This window comes from Anser anser (assembly GCF_964211835.1).
Source record: "Anser anser genome assembly, chromosome: 8".
Taxonomy (NCBI): domain Eukaryota; kingdom Metazoa; phylum Chordata; class Aves; order Anseriformes; family Anatidae; genus Anser; species Anser anser.
In genome coordinates this window covers 8,678,545-8,693,743 of record NC_139728.1, presented here as the reverse complement: position 1 = coordinate 8,693,743, position 15,199 = coordinate 8,678,545, and the positions used below count along the sequence as shown (strand labels likewise).

General features: G+C 41.0%; 1 protein-coding gene across 8 annotated transcripts in view; it reads left to right on the top strand.

Moving 5' to 3' along the window:
- MTA1 (metastasis associated 1) overlaps positions 1-15,199 on the top strand; it is an 81,771-nt gene that overhangs the window by 50,334 nt on the left and 16,238 nt on the right. For 6 of the 8 annotated variants that reach the window (XM_083847651.1, XM_083847648.1, XM_083847646.1 and 3 more), the window contains exons 12-17: positions 5,931-6,046; positions 6,863-7,014; positions 8,674-8,863; positions 9,255-9,344; positions 11,192-11,344; positions 12,552-12,587. In XM_083847651.1, coding sequence (XP_083703777.1) covers positions 5,931-6,046; positions 6,863-7,014; positions 8,674-8,863; positions 9,255-9,344; positions 11,192-11,344; positions 12,552-12,587 — 737 coding nt within the window. Of the gene's footprint in view, positions 1-5,930; positions 6,047-6,862; positions 7,015-8,673; positions 8,864-9,254; positions 9,345-11,191; positions 11,345-12,551; positions 12,588-15,199 lie in introns of those variants that run through there. The other 2 variants (XM_083847649.1, XM_083847652.1) reach the window with 2 other exon arrangements.

Sequence of the window (15,199 nt, the reverse complement as noted above, 5' to 3'; positions counted from 1 at the left end):
AACAAGTTGGAGTCCTGTGGAAGACAACACGATTGCTGTTGTATTTCAGAGCTGCCTGGAACAAAGCAGCACTCCTCCCAGTATGCCTCTGCTGCTGCTTATGAGCGTACAAAAGACAAAGCTGTTCCCACAGGCTGACCTGCTGCTTCTGGAGCACAGGGTATTTCCTCCACGGGTAGCTGAGGGCGTTCCTGGTTAGGATGCTGTGCTGTCACGTTGCTCGTTTCCTTCGTACTGTATAGCGTTGCCACCCTGAAGCAATCATTACTTATCTTCTGATTTTTATTTTTATACAGAAAGTGAGTGGGGACTTGGTAGCAGGTCACTATGGTCATGCATAAAAGAATAGCTAATTAACTGTTTAATAGTAATTTTTTTTTTAATTGTCATCAGTGGAGAACGAATGCATAGTTGTTTCCTAATGTCACATTGTCACATTATATATATCCATATATATATATATGGTTAGTAAACTGTGCTTCTTCACTTGTGTTCCCTCTGCTTAACCCAGTCAACAGCTGTTACAATGTGGAACTCAAATCTCTCCTGCCTTACCTCTTTTCATCTTTAATTCCCAGACACGTTCCCATGTGTGACCTTAATAACTCCTTTACTCTTGTGTTATTTATTTTCAAATGTTTAGGAAGGTCTACTATGTATTCCTGTTAATTAAGGCAAAATGAAGTCTTACGTGTTCAGCTTGCAAGATGGTCTCTAACTTCTTGTGAAAATCCAGGATCCTTGGTTTCTTTTTTGCCAGTCTTTTAACTGAAATGTGTCAATATATCTCACGTGAATTTACCAAAAATTAGATGTAAGATTCAGTGTGAAGCCAAATAGATTTCTTGTCATTTTTCAACAGTATTGCCTTTTATGGAGGGTGTTACTGTGCAGGGGGACTCTGGACACCAAATTAAACATGAATTCAAAATGTGATAAGCCTGTAAAGGAAAAGCTAGCATAATTTAGACTGCAAATGCAAAAGGATATTGCAGATGACAAAGCCCGGTAGTCTTCCTGCTGCTCTTGGATTATGATGTGTGTAGGTAGGGCTTTGTATTTGAAAGGTTACAGTGCTCACTTGATAATGACTGTCTGGAGTGGTATCTTATCCCTCCACCCTGTATCTCAGCAAGATAATTCTTGTTGCTATCTAGCGAATGTAATCAAATCAGCAGCTTACCTCTCTGCATCAGGAAAAGTCTCTTTCTACCTGTGTGCCTGCTATTTTTGTCTCTGGCATTGATTTCCAGCCACAGCCGATTTTGTGAGTGTTGTACCTTAACTCGCATGTTAATTGACAAAACGGGCGTCAGATTTATCTCCTCCTTCAATATCCTTTCATACGTATCAGGAAAAGTAGCAGTTGTGTACCTAACAATCCTACATGAATGCTTCTGCTGCTTTTTTTTTCCTATTAAAACCTGTAAACGTGGCAACAGTTAAGTATTTCTAAGATTTTGGATAATTTCTACATAAGTTTCAGTCCAGGATCTGGCACACAGAATATATTGCATGTGCATTACCTTGTGACCTAGAAAAAGATTATATTCTTGGCTTGTAAAAGCAATACACAGTGTAAGGATCTAAATATCAATGTTATTGATTAGTCCTTATCGTGTTACTGAGCTCATTCCTGTTTTGAGGCTTGAACCGTAATGATCCAGTTGTGACAGGCTACATCAAGTAATTTCTTTTGGAGGTGACGAGGCCTATGCAGAAGCATATCAGCTGATTGGGTGAAATGTTCTAGCAATAACTGGTGTAAAATTGTTTGCAAAGAGAAACCCAGAAGGATATAATTCAAACAACCTTATTTTTTGTCCCTGGCTTACTTCCACTGATAGGGATTTCATTTGTTTGTATGATGTTAACAGAAAAATCTAGAGCATTGGGAGGGAAAAATAGTAAGAAAAGCAACAGAAGCAACCTTCAAGGTTTGTTTATCATCCTACATGCATATTATACAGTGAAAGATAAGATCGATCAGTGAAATTTTGTAGTTGATATTTTTTAACCTGATAGTGTACTGCAAATTTATAATATGAGGAACTGAATCACGGAGAGGCTAGGTACTCCATGCGGAGTTAATGCAGGTAATTGCTGTTAGGTTCTCAAGGCCTTAGGCAACATCCTAGGTGTTGGACATAAATTGTTGTGTTCCTTCCAAGAACAGCCCTGGTTTTGGGGCAGACGTGTAATCGATGTGCCTGAACCCGTTGTTTCTAAGCATGGGTTTGTAAGGCATCCCTTAGGTTGAAAAACACCAGTGTGCTTCTGTGGTGAAGGGAAGGTATAAAATAAGCTGAATTCTGCATTCAGGTAATACTGAAAGTTTTAGTTGGGAATTGTGTTAAATAAAGCAGTAGTGGAATCCTGAATGTATAATTCAATGCTCTTACTCCTTTCATCCTGCCATCCACCAGTGCGACTGTAGGGCTCACAGAGCTTTCTCGTTCCAGTCTCAGTGTTTCTTCTTCTAGTGTGTCCCCAGACATATTATGCAAGCCTTCTTGGAACTCATATTCTGTTTTTACTCATCTTAGGGGCATCATGTGCACCTGTTACTTGCTTCTATTCAATGACAGTCTGGTTGTGTAGCTGCTGCTTTTTGGGATTAGGACATCTGCAAATCGTGAAGGCTGAGACACGCAGTTTTGTGTGGCTTTTCTCTCTTTTGCTTTGATCTAGATGATATCAGAAGTGGTAAGAACAGCAAGGGAAGAACGAATTGCCCAATACAGTCCCCAGTCTCTAAAATATATTGATATAAAATGTAAATTCTAACTGCATCTGTAAATGCAAATTAATACATTCTACTTGGAATATTTTATCCACGAATCTCAAAGCACTTTCACAACCCATGAATGCTGCCTCACAAACATCATAAGTAGGGGAATGTTTTCCTCTGCCTCTTTTTTAAGCCAACAGGAAAATTGGAGGATTAGGTCAAAGCTTTCTATCACTACAAGGAGAGACTGCTTAACAAGCTGAAGATGATTCCTTTATGTGTTTCTTCGTTGTCCTCTGCCTGAGGAGCAGGACTTTTCTCCTTCCCTGCTTAATGGTGCAGAGGTCTGTTGTAGCAGGGAAAACTTACAAGTGTGATGCTGGTCTTTCTCTGTAGCTGTGCTAGTTAAAACAGTGACCTTCACCATGTTGTTGGAGAAAGCTTTTAATTTTCAGAAAGCATTGCCGAGCAGTCATTAGACCCGTGCTTAGAATTGTGAGAGCTGTGATGAGAGCTCACCACTCTGGTGCCTGGGTAAGGAATCCAGACACTTGAATTAGATGCCTAAATGCAGACAGCATAAATTGTCCCTAGAAAGGATTAAACGTTGTTCTTATTCCTTATTTCTGAGCCTTTATTTCTTACTAGTTCTAGATGCAGCAGAACAACTGTGGTTTCTTGAATATCTGGAAACATTCACTGGTGGTGTTAAGTTTATAGTTACTTCTAACCACTAAAATTTTATTATTGTGCTGTGGCTCAAATGTTAGTTATATAGTGAGAGGATTTCAGTGTTCTGCATGGCTCAGGAATATCTTATGGGTTTTTTTGTTTGTTTGTTTTGTGGTGTGGCTTCAGTATATGATGGTTGTCGTCTTTCTGCATGTGCTTTATCATCTTCATCTCTCTACTTGAGACTGTTCTGCATGACAGCCCAGAAACCTGTGCTTTGTAATCCCTGTTATAGCATAACTGAGTGCTCCATCACAGCTGAAACCCATTTAAAAGGCTTCCACTCCTGATTTAAGAAATGGAAATGATAGTTTACCACACCATCAATATTCTCAGTACCTTATTTGCATTTTTCACTTCAGCTTCATCAGTTGCCTAATGATTCATACAGTTATTCATCTAATTCTCTTGTTAATAGCTGCAGCAGGCTTTGGTGATATCAAACAAGTTTAATTAACAAATCACCAACAACTGGGGACTTTTTGCTTCTCGTCAGATGAAAACAGCTGCCTAAATTTGATGGTCGCCCACTGTGACACTTAACCTCAGCTTGGGGCCAGGACACTTTGTGGTGCTTGTTGCAGCTACCTTCGTTGCAGCCTTCCAAAATCCCCAAGTGGGAAGTTACTGTCACAGCTACAGCGTGCTAATCTTGGGGATCGGCTTTTACCCACACCCACTCACTGCTTTCACTTGGGTTTGAAATGCATGTTTGATAAGGGTTCTTGGGAGGAGAACAGCCGGGCTCTCAGCCTCCTTTCCACACGTGAGCCCGGTGCTCTGGCCGTGCATGCCAACACTTGGTCCTGTTCTCAGCTGCTTACAACTGCACCCATCGGGGCTTCCCAGCACACTGCTCGAAAAACAAAGCCTTTTGTGCGCTCTGCTGATGGATTTCAGCCTCCTGTAGTGCTGCTTCTCAGAGGATAAATCGATGTGTGGAAGGGAAGCCACATGCCTTATGTCGAGGTGTAAAACCCAGAGCGGAGCCTTTAGTTTTCCTTGCTTCAGTCTTTTATTCTGTCCGTGGAGCAGGCATGTCTGATAACTGTGCATCTGTGAGGGCCGTTTGTTTTGCAGCATCTCAGTCGTGTTTGCACATGGGGTTTGCTAGTGACTCACGGCAAAAGTTGTGCTGCAGCAGGTTACTGTAGTGACACTCCAGAACAAAATGCAGGGTGGCTTGAGCTCCCCTCTTCCAACTGTCCCTTTGTTGCACCGGGTCTGCAGATCTCTTGCCATCTGCAGTGTCCACTATGTGAATTGAATATGTGGATTTACTAGTTTATTAATTGGAAATAAAAAGAATATGCCCACTCCCTTCAGTTTTCAGGTAAGAGAGTATGGGTGAAACGTAACTGGCATTAGAGGTTGGGCTTTTATTCAAAAGCCTGCACCAAAGGCTGCCTGCTTTTTGTTGCATCTCTAAGCTGAGCTCCTCACAACAGCTTGGAGTCCTCGTGTCTTTGTAAATTCTTTGTGTATACTACTTCAATGAAACTTCTTGTGTGTCCCACCTTCTTCCATTCCCCAGATGTCCTGTCCCTGCAATATGGATTCACTGTGCTTCTTGTTCCCTCCCATGCCAAGGGCTTTGTGAATGTCTCCTTTTCCCTCTCTGGCATCTTCCTCTGCAGTGCCTGTACTCTTCGTACTGGTCTTTGTGCCAAGGTTTTGTTTGTCCTTCTATTCCCAGCTTCTGCCATTAACTTTTGTTCCTGAGTCAACATCTTTAGCAGCACGTAGGGATGAGTGGAGGTGATGTTGTTAAATCAGAATGTATTAATGACAAATGTCAATGGACTTCTTGCTCTGTGGCTGTTAAACTTCTGGACTTCCTGCATTTAGCAGAAGCTTAGATGTTTCCTAGGAAAAGCTCAGATCGTGGATTAAGACTTGATGAAAGCTTGTATACCTGATCACCTCTGTATGTTAGGTCCAGAGATGTAATTTGTTCTTGTGCAAGTTGTGGCTATGTACTGCAAACCTTTACAGTAAGACAATGTGAAAATATGTATGTGACTGTAGTATAGGGTTATCCTTCCCTGAATAAAACAGGGGTCTTTCTCTGCCTACTTCTCCTTCTCCATCCCCCGTGCTGCCTCTTGGAGATTCACACAAAATATCCTTCATGTTGAGGACAGGGAGAGATCTGTAGATAGGATCATTTTGTCAGCTTGATCAGAATGTTCAGGATGGTAATTAAGATACCTGCCTTGCCTCAGTGGTTTGTTGTTTTTAAATGGTTTTGGTCTCTTAAATGGTATTGAACTAATATAATGTGGACGTTGGAGAGTGTATTCATGAAAGGTAGATTGCTGGTAAGTACAGCTCCTTGTTCTGAAAGCCACACGATGAACAAAATTTCGGTCTTCAATTTCAAATATTTTGGGCCATGTTGTTAAGTCTCCTAGGAAATTGCATGCCTTGATTAATGTTTGTCCTCCTTTTTGCTTTGTGTTTTAAGTAACAAGCCAAACCCCAACCAGATCAATGTAAATAATGTCAAACCAGGAGTGGTAAATGGTACTGGAGTACAGGCACAGAACACGGGAGCAGGACGGGCCTGTGAAAGCTGTTATAGTAAGTGACATGTGAACATAGCACTTGTGCATAGAGAGCGAGTGCTGTATTACAAGCAGTAAAGTAAAAGCTGTGCTTGGGAGGAGGGAGCAGGGGGGAGAAGGCTTTGAAATGGTGGGGGGACAGAATTTGATAAGCAACATTTCAGCAAAAGTGGTTTTGGAGTTACTGATTTAGCATAAATACAATTGTGAAGTACCTAAGGGGGAGTTAGCTACCTACAATTATATAGGACATTTACTGTTGAGCAAAGATTTTAATCACCAAGCTGTGAACTTGACAATTTTTTCATTATTTTTGAGTAGATTCCAAAATATGGGATATCAGTGTATTTGGTCTGCTGTCTGGTACTAATACACTAATGCTTGCCCTCCTTTATGGGGAGCCTTTAGAGATGCTGGAATGTAAGACTGCATGAGAAGTCAAGTCACGGACTTACCTTTCATTCTTCCATTGTTAAATTAATGTATTAGGGAGTTCTTGGAGAGAATCTTCTATCCTTCTCTGTAGAAATTGTCTATCAGTCTTGCAAAACAAGAGCTTTCAGTTTTGTTGGCAGGATGTTTTCCCATCCTAGTACGCGTTTTTTCTGTTCATATTTGAAAAGGGTTTTAATGTATGTAATTGATTTCACTGAAATAACAAGTACATGTAACAGTGGTGATGGCAATAAGGCCATCAGCAGGTTTTTAAGGTCTGTTTGAGATTTGCACTGTCTTTGTGTGGGTATTCTTTTATGATGGTTCTAAAGAAAATAAGCTCTGAAAAGTGATCCTGTTTAAGGATATATATAATTTCCACCTTTGTTATCTCTAGCCACACAGTCTTACCAGTGGTATTCTTGGGGTCCCCCTAACATGCAGTGTCGCCTCTGTGCATCCTGTTGGACGTACTGGAAGAAATACGGTGGCTTGAAAATGCCAACACGGTTAGATGGAGAGAGACCAGGACCAAACCGCAATAATTTGGTAGGTATTAGCAAAAAAAGGCTGCTTGGTGATCTTGTCTGGAAAGTTAGATGATGTAATTTGTAATCAATTCTTCACTGTTCTTAAATATTTAAGAAAAAGAATGCCTTCAACCTCCATTGTTGTTCTTGAGTTTGATTTTTTTTATCACTTGCAAAAGTTGGCATGTTGACTTCAGCTATATGCAATTTGTTGCCAAGTACCGCCCCCACGGAAAGAAAAAACCCACATTATTTGTTTAGCAAACTAGCCATCAAATGCATGGGATAACTTCAGGAACTTCATGGAAAAAAATTGGAATGCCAGCCAATGTTTCTGATATTCTCTTTCCATGATTTTTGCTGCAGGAGGAAGAGGACTAATTTTCCATAAAGGAATTCATTATTTCCTGAAAGCTGTTCCCTTTCCTAAGGCGCACTCAAAATTAGATATCCCAATTAGCTAGTAGCTTTTTAGAGATCCCTTATCTTGTTATTCCTCTTCTTCCTATTTTTTTCAGTTAACCCTCTTTTTTTTTTTTAGTCTTTGATTAAGCATTTTGTGAGCTTCATTTTTTTGTAGTGTATTTATTAAAAAAAATCTCAGAATTTTTCTGAATTTAGAGAAAGTTTAGTCTTGAAGCATTGTATGTTGGGCTACTGGAAAGACTGGCTGCATCACAACAGCAGCTATGGATAGAAGGATAGTACACAGTGCACTTTGGTTTTAGATTATTTCTTTCCCCTCTCCTAGTCTTTCCTATTGCTGCCTTCCTTTTCTGTTTCTTTCCTTTAGCCTCTGTCCTTTCCAGCATTCTGTTTACCCTCTGAAGCTGCTTAATTGCTGAGATAGCTGTCAGGTTTTATCAGCCCTATAGCTCGTTTGTTAGTTAAAAAGTATGCAAACAGTCTGAGAGGGGAAATCCTTGTTCTTCCCAAGCTGAAATTTCCTCTTATTTTCTGCCCATAGGCAGGTTTGAGATAACAAGATACTACTTTCACCATTTGATTGGTTTGCTTTGTTGCTTTTATTAAAAAAGATACTGCTTTTGCTCTCTGTACTAGATAAATGTCTTTCTGTATTATTCTTTATTACATGTAGTGAGTACTTGCCTGCTCTGTAAATTGAGTTCAGAGTAAGAATTTAACAAATTTCTGCAGCTTTGAGACAAAAAAGTTCCTGCATGCTGTAAGTTTGCTTTGGGAGGTGAGTTTGTGATGTAAATTGGCCATACAGCTGCTTTCTGGTGTTGTTCTCCCTCCTACAAATGATTTGTTATAAGGAGTTTGCATTATATATCCAGAGCAACTTGAAGCACCCAAAGTCTGTGAGTCTTGCCGTTGACCCTGTTAAGTACTAAATCGTGATAACATCAGGCAACTTCTTTCGGCCTGGCTTTTGAATCCTTGCTTTAAAATTGAGGACAGTACAGAATTGACTACATACCTGTGAAGAGAAAATGTTTACCTTTGTTTTATCCTGAAAGCATTTTGGAAGAAAATTGCAAGTGTTGATGGATAAGACTTGGGAAATGGTAAATAGCTGTGTTGAAAATATTTTTTTCTATAGTACTGTTGCTGTTCGTATGTCTGTGTATCAGTAGTTGAAAGTGATTTTATACAGTTTCTCTTCTTTAAGGCCATGCTCTTAAAAATTATATTTATTTTTCTTTATTTTTAGAGTCCTCATGGTGTGCCAGTACGAAACAGTGGGAGCCCCAAGTTTGCTATGAAGACACGACAAGCTTTTTATCTCCATACAACAAAACTGACAAGAATTGCCAGACGTTTATGTCGAGATATCTTACGCCCTTGGCATGCTGCAAGACATCCCTATCTGCCTATTAACAGCGCAGCAATCAAAGCAGAATGTGAGTGGTGATGCAGCTGGCACCTACTTGCAAAGGGCAAAGGAGCCCTTTGAGATTCCTTTACGTATTTAAGTTTGAGCTGCAGCTTCCTGGTGTTCTTTTGCTCTCAGTTAGCGCTCCCACAAAACCTGGCTTTACTTGTAGAGTGTTCTAACTGATGACAGGCTAGACAAATACTGTGAAAATTCATGAGTTATTTGTTTTAAAATATTCTTGTTTGCTAGTACCTTTAGCATTCTCCTGCATTTGCGTCCTGTTGCCAAGACATGCATGCAACCTGTAAATGCCCTTTTTGATTGGAAAGCTCTTTCTGAACACTTGAGTTATTCACTTAGTTCTACTACAATATCTAAGTGTCGTTGCCCTCTAATTCTTTTTGTTTGTTTTACAGGCACAGCACGTTTACCAGAGGCATCAGAAAACCCATTGCTATTAAAGCAAGTGGTTCGAAAGCCTTTAGAAGCAGTACTCCGGTATTTAGGTATTTAAAAAACAAACAAAAAAATACCCTCACAAAATAAACAGAAAACCCTACTAGCTAATTCTGCTAGCTCTTTCTTTTTCCCTTTTATTTTGGGTTTAGATGCTGGTCCTGGATTAAAAGAAAAAAAAATAAAATAAAATTGAAGACCTCCCTATGAACTTCTCCCTTTTCCTGTCTGACAGACCTAGTTGCTCCAGTCCACTGTGGGCTTGCTGAGCTGCAGCTGAAGCTTTTTTACACGAGGGGTGGGATATGGCACAGTTTGCTGTGGTCTCTCATGCATGTGTGGACAGGTTGCCCTCTGCTAATGGAGGCAAAAATGTCATGTTTTGGGAACAATTGGTCAGTCCGTTATTCCAATTTCAGGGCACTCTGAAGGCAGTTACTACAGCTGGGTCCTCCAGGGAGCCTTTCAGGTTTAGCACAGCACCGTTCAGGTTTAGCACAGCTTGTGAATCAGCTGCTGGCTGTTCTTGTGTAGGAGCCAGACAATGGGGCATATGCTTCTGTTCATCTTAATTTTCATCTTGTTTTCTACTGTTTTCTTGAATACTTGGGCCTCTCTCGCAGCTGATCTGTGGTGGAGTACTAAGTAGCTCTGTCTCGGATCTTAGTGTAAGTTTTTAGGTGTTGGAAGCAGCCAGATACATGATATACCAGCTCTGACTACAAATAATTTTTCCTAGTGCTGCTGGTTGTTAGAGATACCCTGAAGCCAAGTCTGAGGGTGTAACAGCAGTCTAACAGGAGTCTAACCACGGAAAGCTAGCTTGGACCATGGTCTTTTGAAGGCTTCCAGATTATCAAGGAAATTGATTGCCTTTTTACTCTGATAAGAAACACTGGAGTTAATTTTATGTTTCTTTGAACATTTTTGTTGATGAAATATTGTAAGGCTGAGGGTTTATTAAATATTTACTGCTTCTCTGTTGAGTGTTGTGCTTAAGTGCTGAATACTGATGAGATACACAGACTGCGAAACCTTTGGGTATGTATGGCACGACCACATAAAGCAAATAAAGAGAGATTTTTTGCTGTTGAATAAAATCCTGCTCTTAATAGTTGTGGAGCATGTAACAATACATTTTGAGATTTCACCTGAGCACAAATTCAGTAGCGCCGTGTCAGGATCTGTGACTGTTGTATAGGGAGAGGGGAGTGGAGGAAGTGGAGGGAGGCTGATGGATTGGTGAGAATGTAGCTCTCTTTTTGGAGCTCAGTGCACTTTACATCATATGTTACCCTACTGTTGGGGCTGAGAGAACCACTCATTTGAAGCTCTCGTTTGCTGTTGTAGCTTTCTCGAAACCTTTTCTGTTGGACAGCCTGTGCTTGGTCTCTGCCTCAGCCAAAAGGCTGAATTCAGACTCTGTGTTCTTTCTAGTGGTGCTCTGTATCCTCACTTGTTCAGCCAGTTAAAAACTATATTTTTACAAACCTTGCTAAACTGGTAAAGTTGTCATTTTCTCAGAGTTTAGGGGTGCTGTGTGACTGCCCAAAGATAGCTTTTAATACAGAGTAGGCCAGAAATTATAGCAGATTATTGAAGAACAGTGTTTTGGAAATAAATACAAAGTGCTCTTGTTATCAGCTCTTATTTTAGGATAGTGATATGGTCCAGTGGATGTTATGAAATTGATTTTAACATCTTCAGTAGAAGTGAATTCCTAAATATACTTAAAATGATCAATATAAATAGCAATCCTCAATCAAAATTACTGACTGAGATAATTTCTGTATAAGGGGAAGTATACTTTGTCACTGCGGATGTTTGCAGGTTGCTTTCAGGTTTGTAATTCCAGTATCTTCATTAATGAAAGTGACACCTTGCTGTTTCACCACAGAATCTCATCCGTGTCCTCCGAAACCAGATCCTGCAAAGAGCTTATCCAGTTCTCTCAACAATCTGACTCCTGCTAAGTTTACGCCTGTCATTAATAATGGGTCCCCAACTATCCTGGGAAAAAGAAGTTACGAACAACACAATGGAATGGATGGTAAATATTTTTCTTCAACATGTCTATTGTCTGAGTAGGCTTATTCTGTCCTTTCAGTATGCAAGGATATTGTTTAAAATCATAGCCTTAGATATAAATGCAGAGTTTCTTATTCGTAGGGGTTTTATTTCTTTCTCCTTCATAGAAGTTGCTTGTTCCATTTCTAATTTTGGGTGTGACGTGATGTGTGCTGCCTGGGTGGTACATGCACGTAAGGCTGCCGTGCTGGTGGAACTCTGCCTAGTTCGACCAACCTTGCAAGTGGGACAGCGAGAGAGGAACTTCCCTTCATTTTTTTTTAAATGAGCAGTATGAAGAAAACCTTAATAGCCATTTCCAGAGATGCTTCCTTTTCCTTGTGAGGTTTACAGCTTTTTAACCTGTAGGTATAGTAGCTGTGTGATTCCCAGGTGGCTTTGTAATGTGTGGATCACCTGGGTTTCAGAAAAGCTGCCGGAGGCAGTGTGAGAGGCAGGCTACTGATTAGTTAAGGGAGGCAGAAGTGCCAGACCTGGTGTGCCATAAACCTGCTCCTGCCTTGCTCAGAACTAGAGCGTTTGCTTCTGTTGGCCCTGTCACTGAGAACCTCTTCAGTGAAATGTGAGCTTCGTCTCCCCAAGGATAAAAGGCATGGGGAAGGTGTTTGAAGTGAGAGGTAGACACAGGATGTTCTGGCATGGAACACAGGGCTCTGTTCTGAAGAGCTGCTCTTGCCTGAGACTGTCGGGAAGACAAAGTGCAGTTTTTTCCTCAGATGAGGATAAAAGGGCCTATTCAAATGTCTTAACGTGAGTGAGGACATGGAGGGGTATTTCTCCTTAACAGGGGAGTGGAATTGTTAGCTTTCAAGGTGGCTCTGAGCGGGAGAGATCTCTACTGGCCTCCCAGGGGTGAGCAAAAGTTAAGTTATGTCCCCTTACAGGCGTTTCCTTAGAAGGAAAATGGATTCTCTCCTGCTGTGTCTTATTCTTGTAGAATTACACTGTCATAGTGCAGCAAAATTGCACAGAAGTTTTGATGCAGCTGAACAGAATCTTTCTTATTTTTCACCTTTAGTTTTAACATTATACATGGCTTATCTGAAATATAATTACAGACATTTGATATCTTACTGTTTCTGTTTTAACATTAAGAACTTTTTAAACTGCTGTTGTTCAGGTTGCTGATGTGATATTTTTCTCTTTTCTGTTCACTTGTGCTCTGTCAGGCAACATGAAGAAGCGCCTGTTGATGCCTAGCAGGGGTAAGACCTTGAAGCTGCGCTCAGCTTATGCTAGGACAGTGACTTTTAGTTTCATCTGCTGGCTTGTCTTGCTTTGTGGCTAATGATGCTGTGTGTACATTCTGTGTTGATGTCTATGTTCCTTGGGTAACCATTTCCACCTGTGGTTATGCTGCTCACCTTCCAGGCTTTTCACATGCAGACAAGAAGTCATACAACCGTACTGAAGTCATGAAAAGATATATTCAGAACTGATGACCAATTTCTCATGTTGACAAAACATTTTTCTAGCAGTTTTGTGAAACTACTGAAAGCTGTGATGGTTGGTTTGAAACTAGGTGTTATTTCACTGCTTGACTTTTAAGAAATCGAAGTTTCATATATCCTGAACTACTTTAGATTCACATTGACCAAAAGAAAAAGACAGTATTTGCATCAAGTCCCAGGTTGAAGCCTCTGTATTTTCTAGCATGAGTGCAGTCTCACCAGTGTGAGGCTGTCTGCATGTTCTCTACTTGCAGTAGAAAATACTGCATTTGAATTTCCACAGCGGGAGAAAAACAAACAAGCAAACTTTTTGACTAAAGAATTGTCCTGAGAAGCTTCAGTTTGGAATAATGCAGAAAACGTACATATGATGTTGCTTGTCCAAATCCAGTAAAACAGACCAATTCTGAATAGGTAGGCTACAGAAATGTCAAAAACACAAAAACTTAGGTTTAGGCATTACCATTAAATAATGATGCTGCATGCCCTGATGTTAAGCTTTCTTTCTGTGTTTTAGTGGATGACTTTCCAATATATACGTGCATGCATACGTAAGTGCATGCAGAGAACACAGTAAAGATGAGGACAGTGATCTTTATGCTGTCTTGCTGTCCTTGGGAACTTATACTTCGATGCTGTGCTGCTGAGTCTTTAATGTGCTCTTATGTTTGGGAAAAAAATAACAAACTCTTCTGACTTAGTCAGTTTGGCTTCCTCAGAAACTTTGTTCGGTAATGAGGGATGTAGCTGTGGAATAGCTCTCTGAATTTCCACGGCTCCTGGTGACTAACTACTTATGGTCATTGCTGCTGCTCCTGCTAAATGTCTTCATCAGCAAGGTGATTGCTGAGTCACTCAGCAGATGACACACTCCTGAAGCATGGAGATGCTGGGGCTTGAATGAGGAAAGAAGAAGAGCTGACCCCTTCCCTCAGGCTGTCTCAGTGTAAAGCTCTGGATTTCATGACCTCAGAATATTTACTTACTGCAAATGGAGGATTTATATTTTAGTAGCGGTGTTTTAAAACCTTTATCTGCTAGTATACCTATTTCATCAGATATATTTCAGCGCTAACTTCTGCTATAGTAGTTTGCACAACGCAGATCTCAGTGAGGTACCTGTTCAGGCTGTTCAGAACGCCTGCAGTGGTGCAGGCACTGATGCCTGCTGCTTTCTCTGCTCTGTTCTCAACCAGCTGCTGAAAGACTTGGAGCGTTGGTTGTTCCTGTAACTGCTAGGTAGCCAAGTATGATTCAGATCCAGAATCTGTTTACCTGCTGGAGTAGTCAGTGTTGACTAGATGTTCTTGTGTGCAGTTCAGCTGAAACTTGTTGGTTGCGATTCAGTTGTGAATGGAAAACATTTGTCATGCTGCAGTTTCTACACGTGGAGTATTTTCTGATCCTGGGTTGTTGGAAGCTTTGAGATGGAGCAGGAAGGGGATCACCCGCAAGGAAAGAAGGTTTAAAGAACCTCAAGATCTGCTGGGCACGAGGGATCAGATGGTGAAAGTCTGGTAGAGGTGCTTGTGGCCTGGAGCCAGTTGTGTCGGTGCCTCTGTGCTGGTTCCCAGTTGCCTTGCACGTGAGCTGGTAAGCTTTGCTGGCTCTGGGCACACCTACCTAATGCCTGCTGCCCGTGCTGTGCCACAACTGAGGTCCTTGGCTCTGGTTGGAGTCGTACAGGCTTATTAGTTGGGTGGGATGGGTGAGGAGGAGGCATGGGGAGAGGAAGAGCACAAGTGGAAGCATTGTGGAGAAAGGGTTAAAAGCAGTGGGAGTGATGAGGCCTCGGAAACAGAATTTAGGAGCTGGTGACAGCGGTATAAAAGGATTGAAATGAACCCATCTATTCAGATGCGACTGATTTTGGGGTTATAACAGTCCTAAAATACATGCAAAAGATGAATGAGAGTTGTTATGACCAGTCAGATTCTTCTTCATAAACACAGATGCATTTACATAGCTCCTATAGGCAGTACAGGAAGGGTGTTTGTATTGTTTTGGTTTCTTTTTTCCTCTACTTTTAGTGAGACATGGTGGCACACTGACTGGTTTGGGTGATTTGTTCTAGGAATGTACTGCAAAGAAAAGCTGGTGTTAAAACTACTGCGTGGAGAGACTGAAAATAGTCTTCCTGCACAAATTTAGGTGCAGAAAGACATTTTGTCCACTTCTGTTGAAATAGTTTTCAAAGAGGTGTTAACTTATTGTTCTGTGAATTATCCACTTTTTTCCCCCGTGTCCCGCTGACATGCTGTGTTGGCACCTGGAAGATATTTTATGGTTTGTGTAGGTCACTGTGTTAAAGTCTCTAAAATGTGGCAGTAGGCAGCTAGTACGGTGGGCTTCAGTCGAAGTCTCTT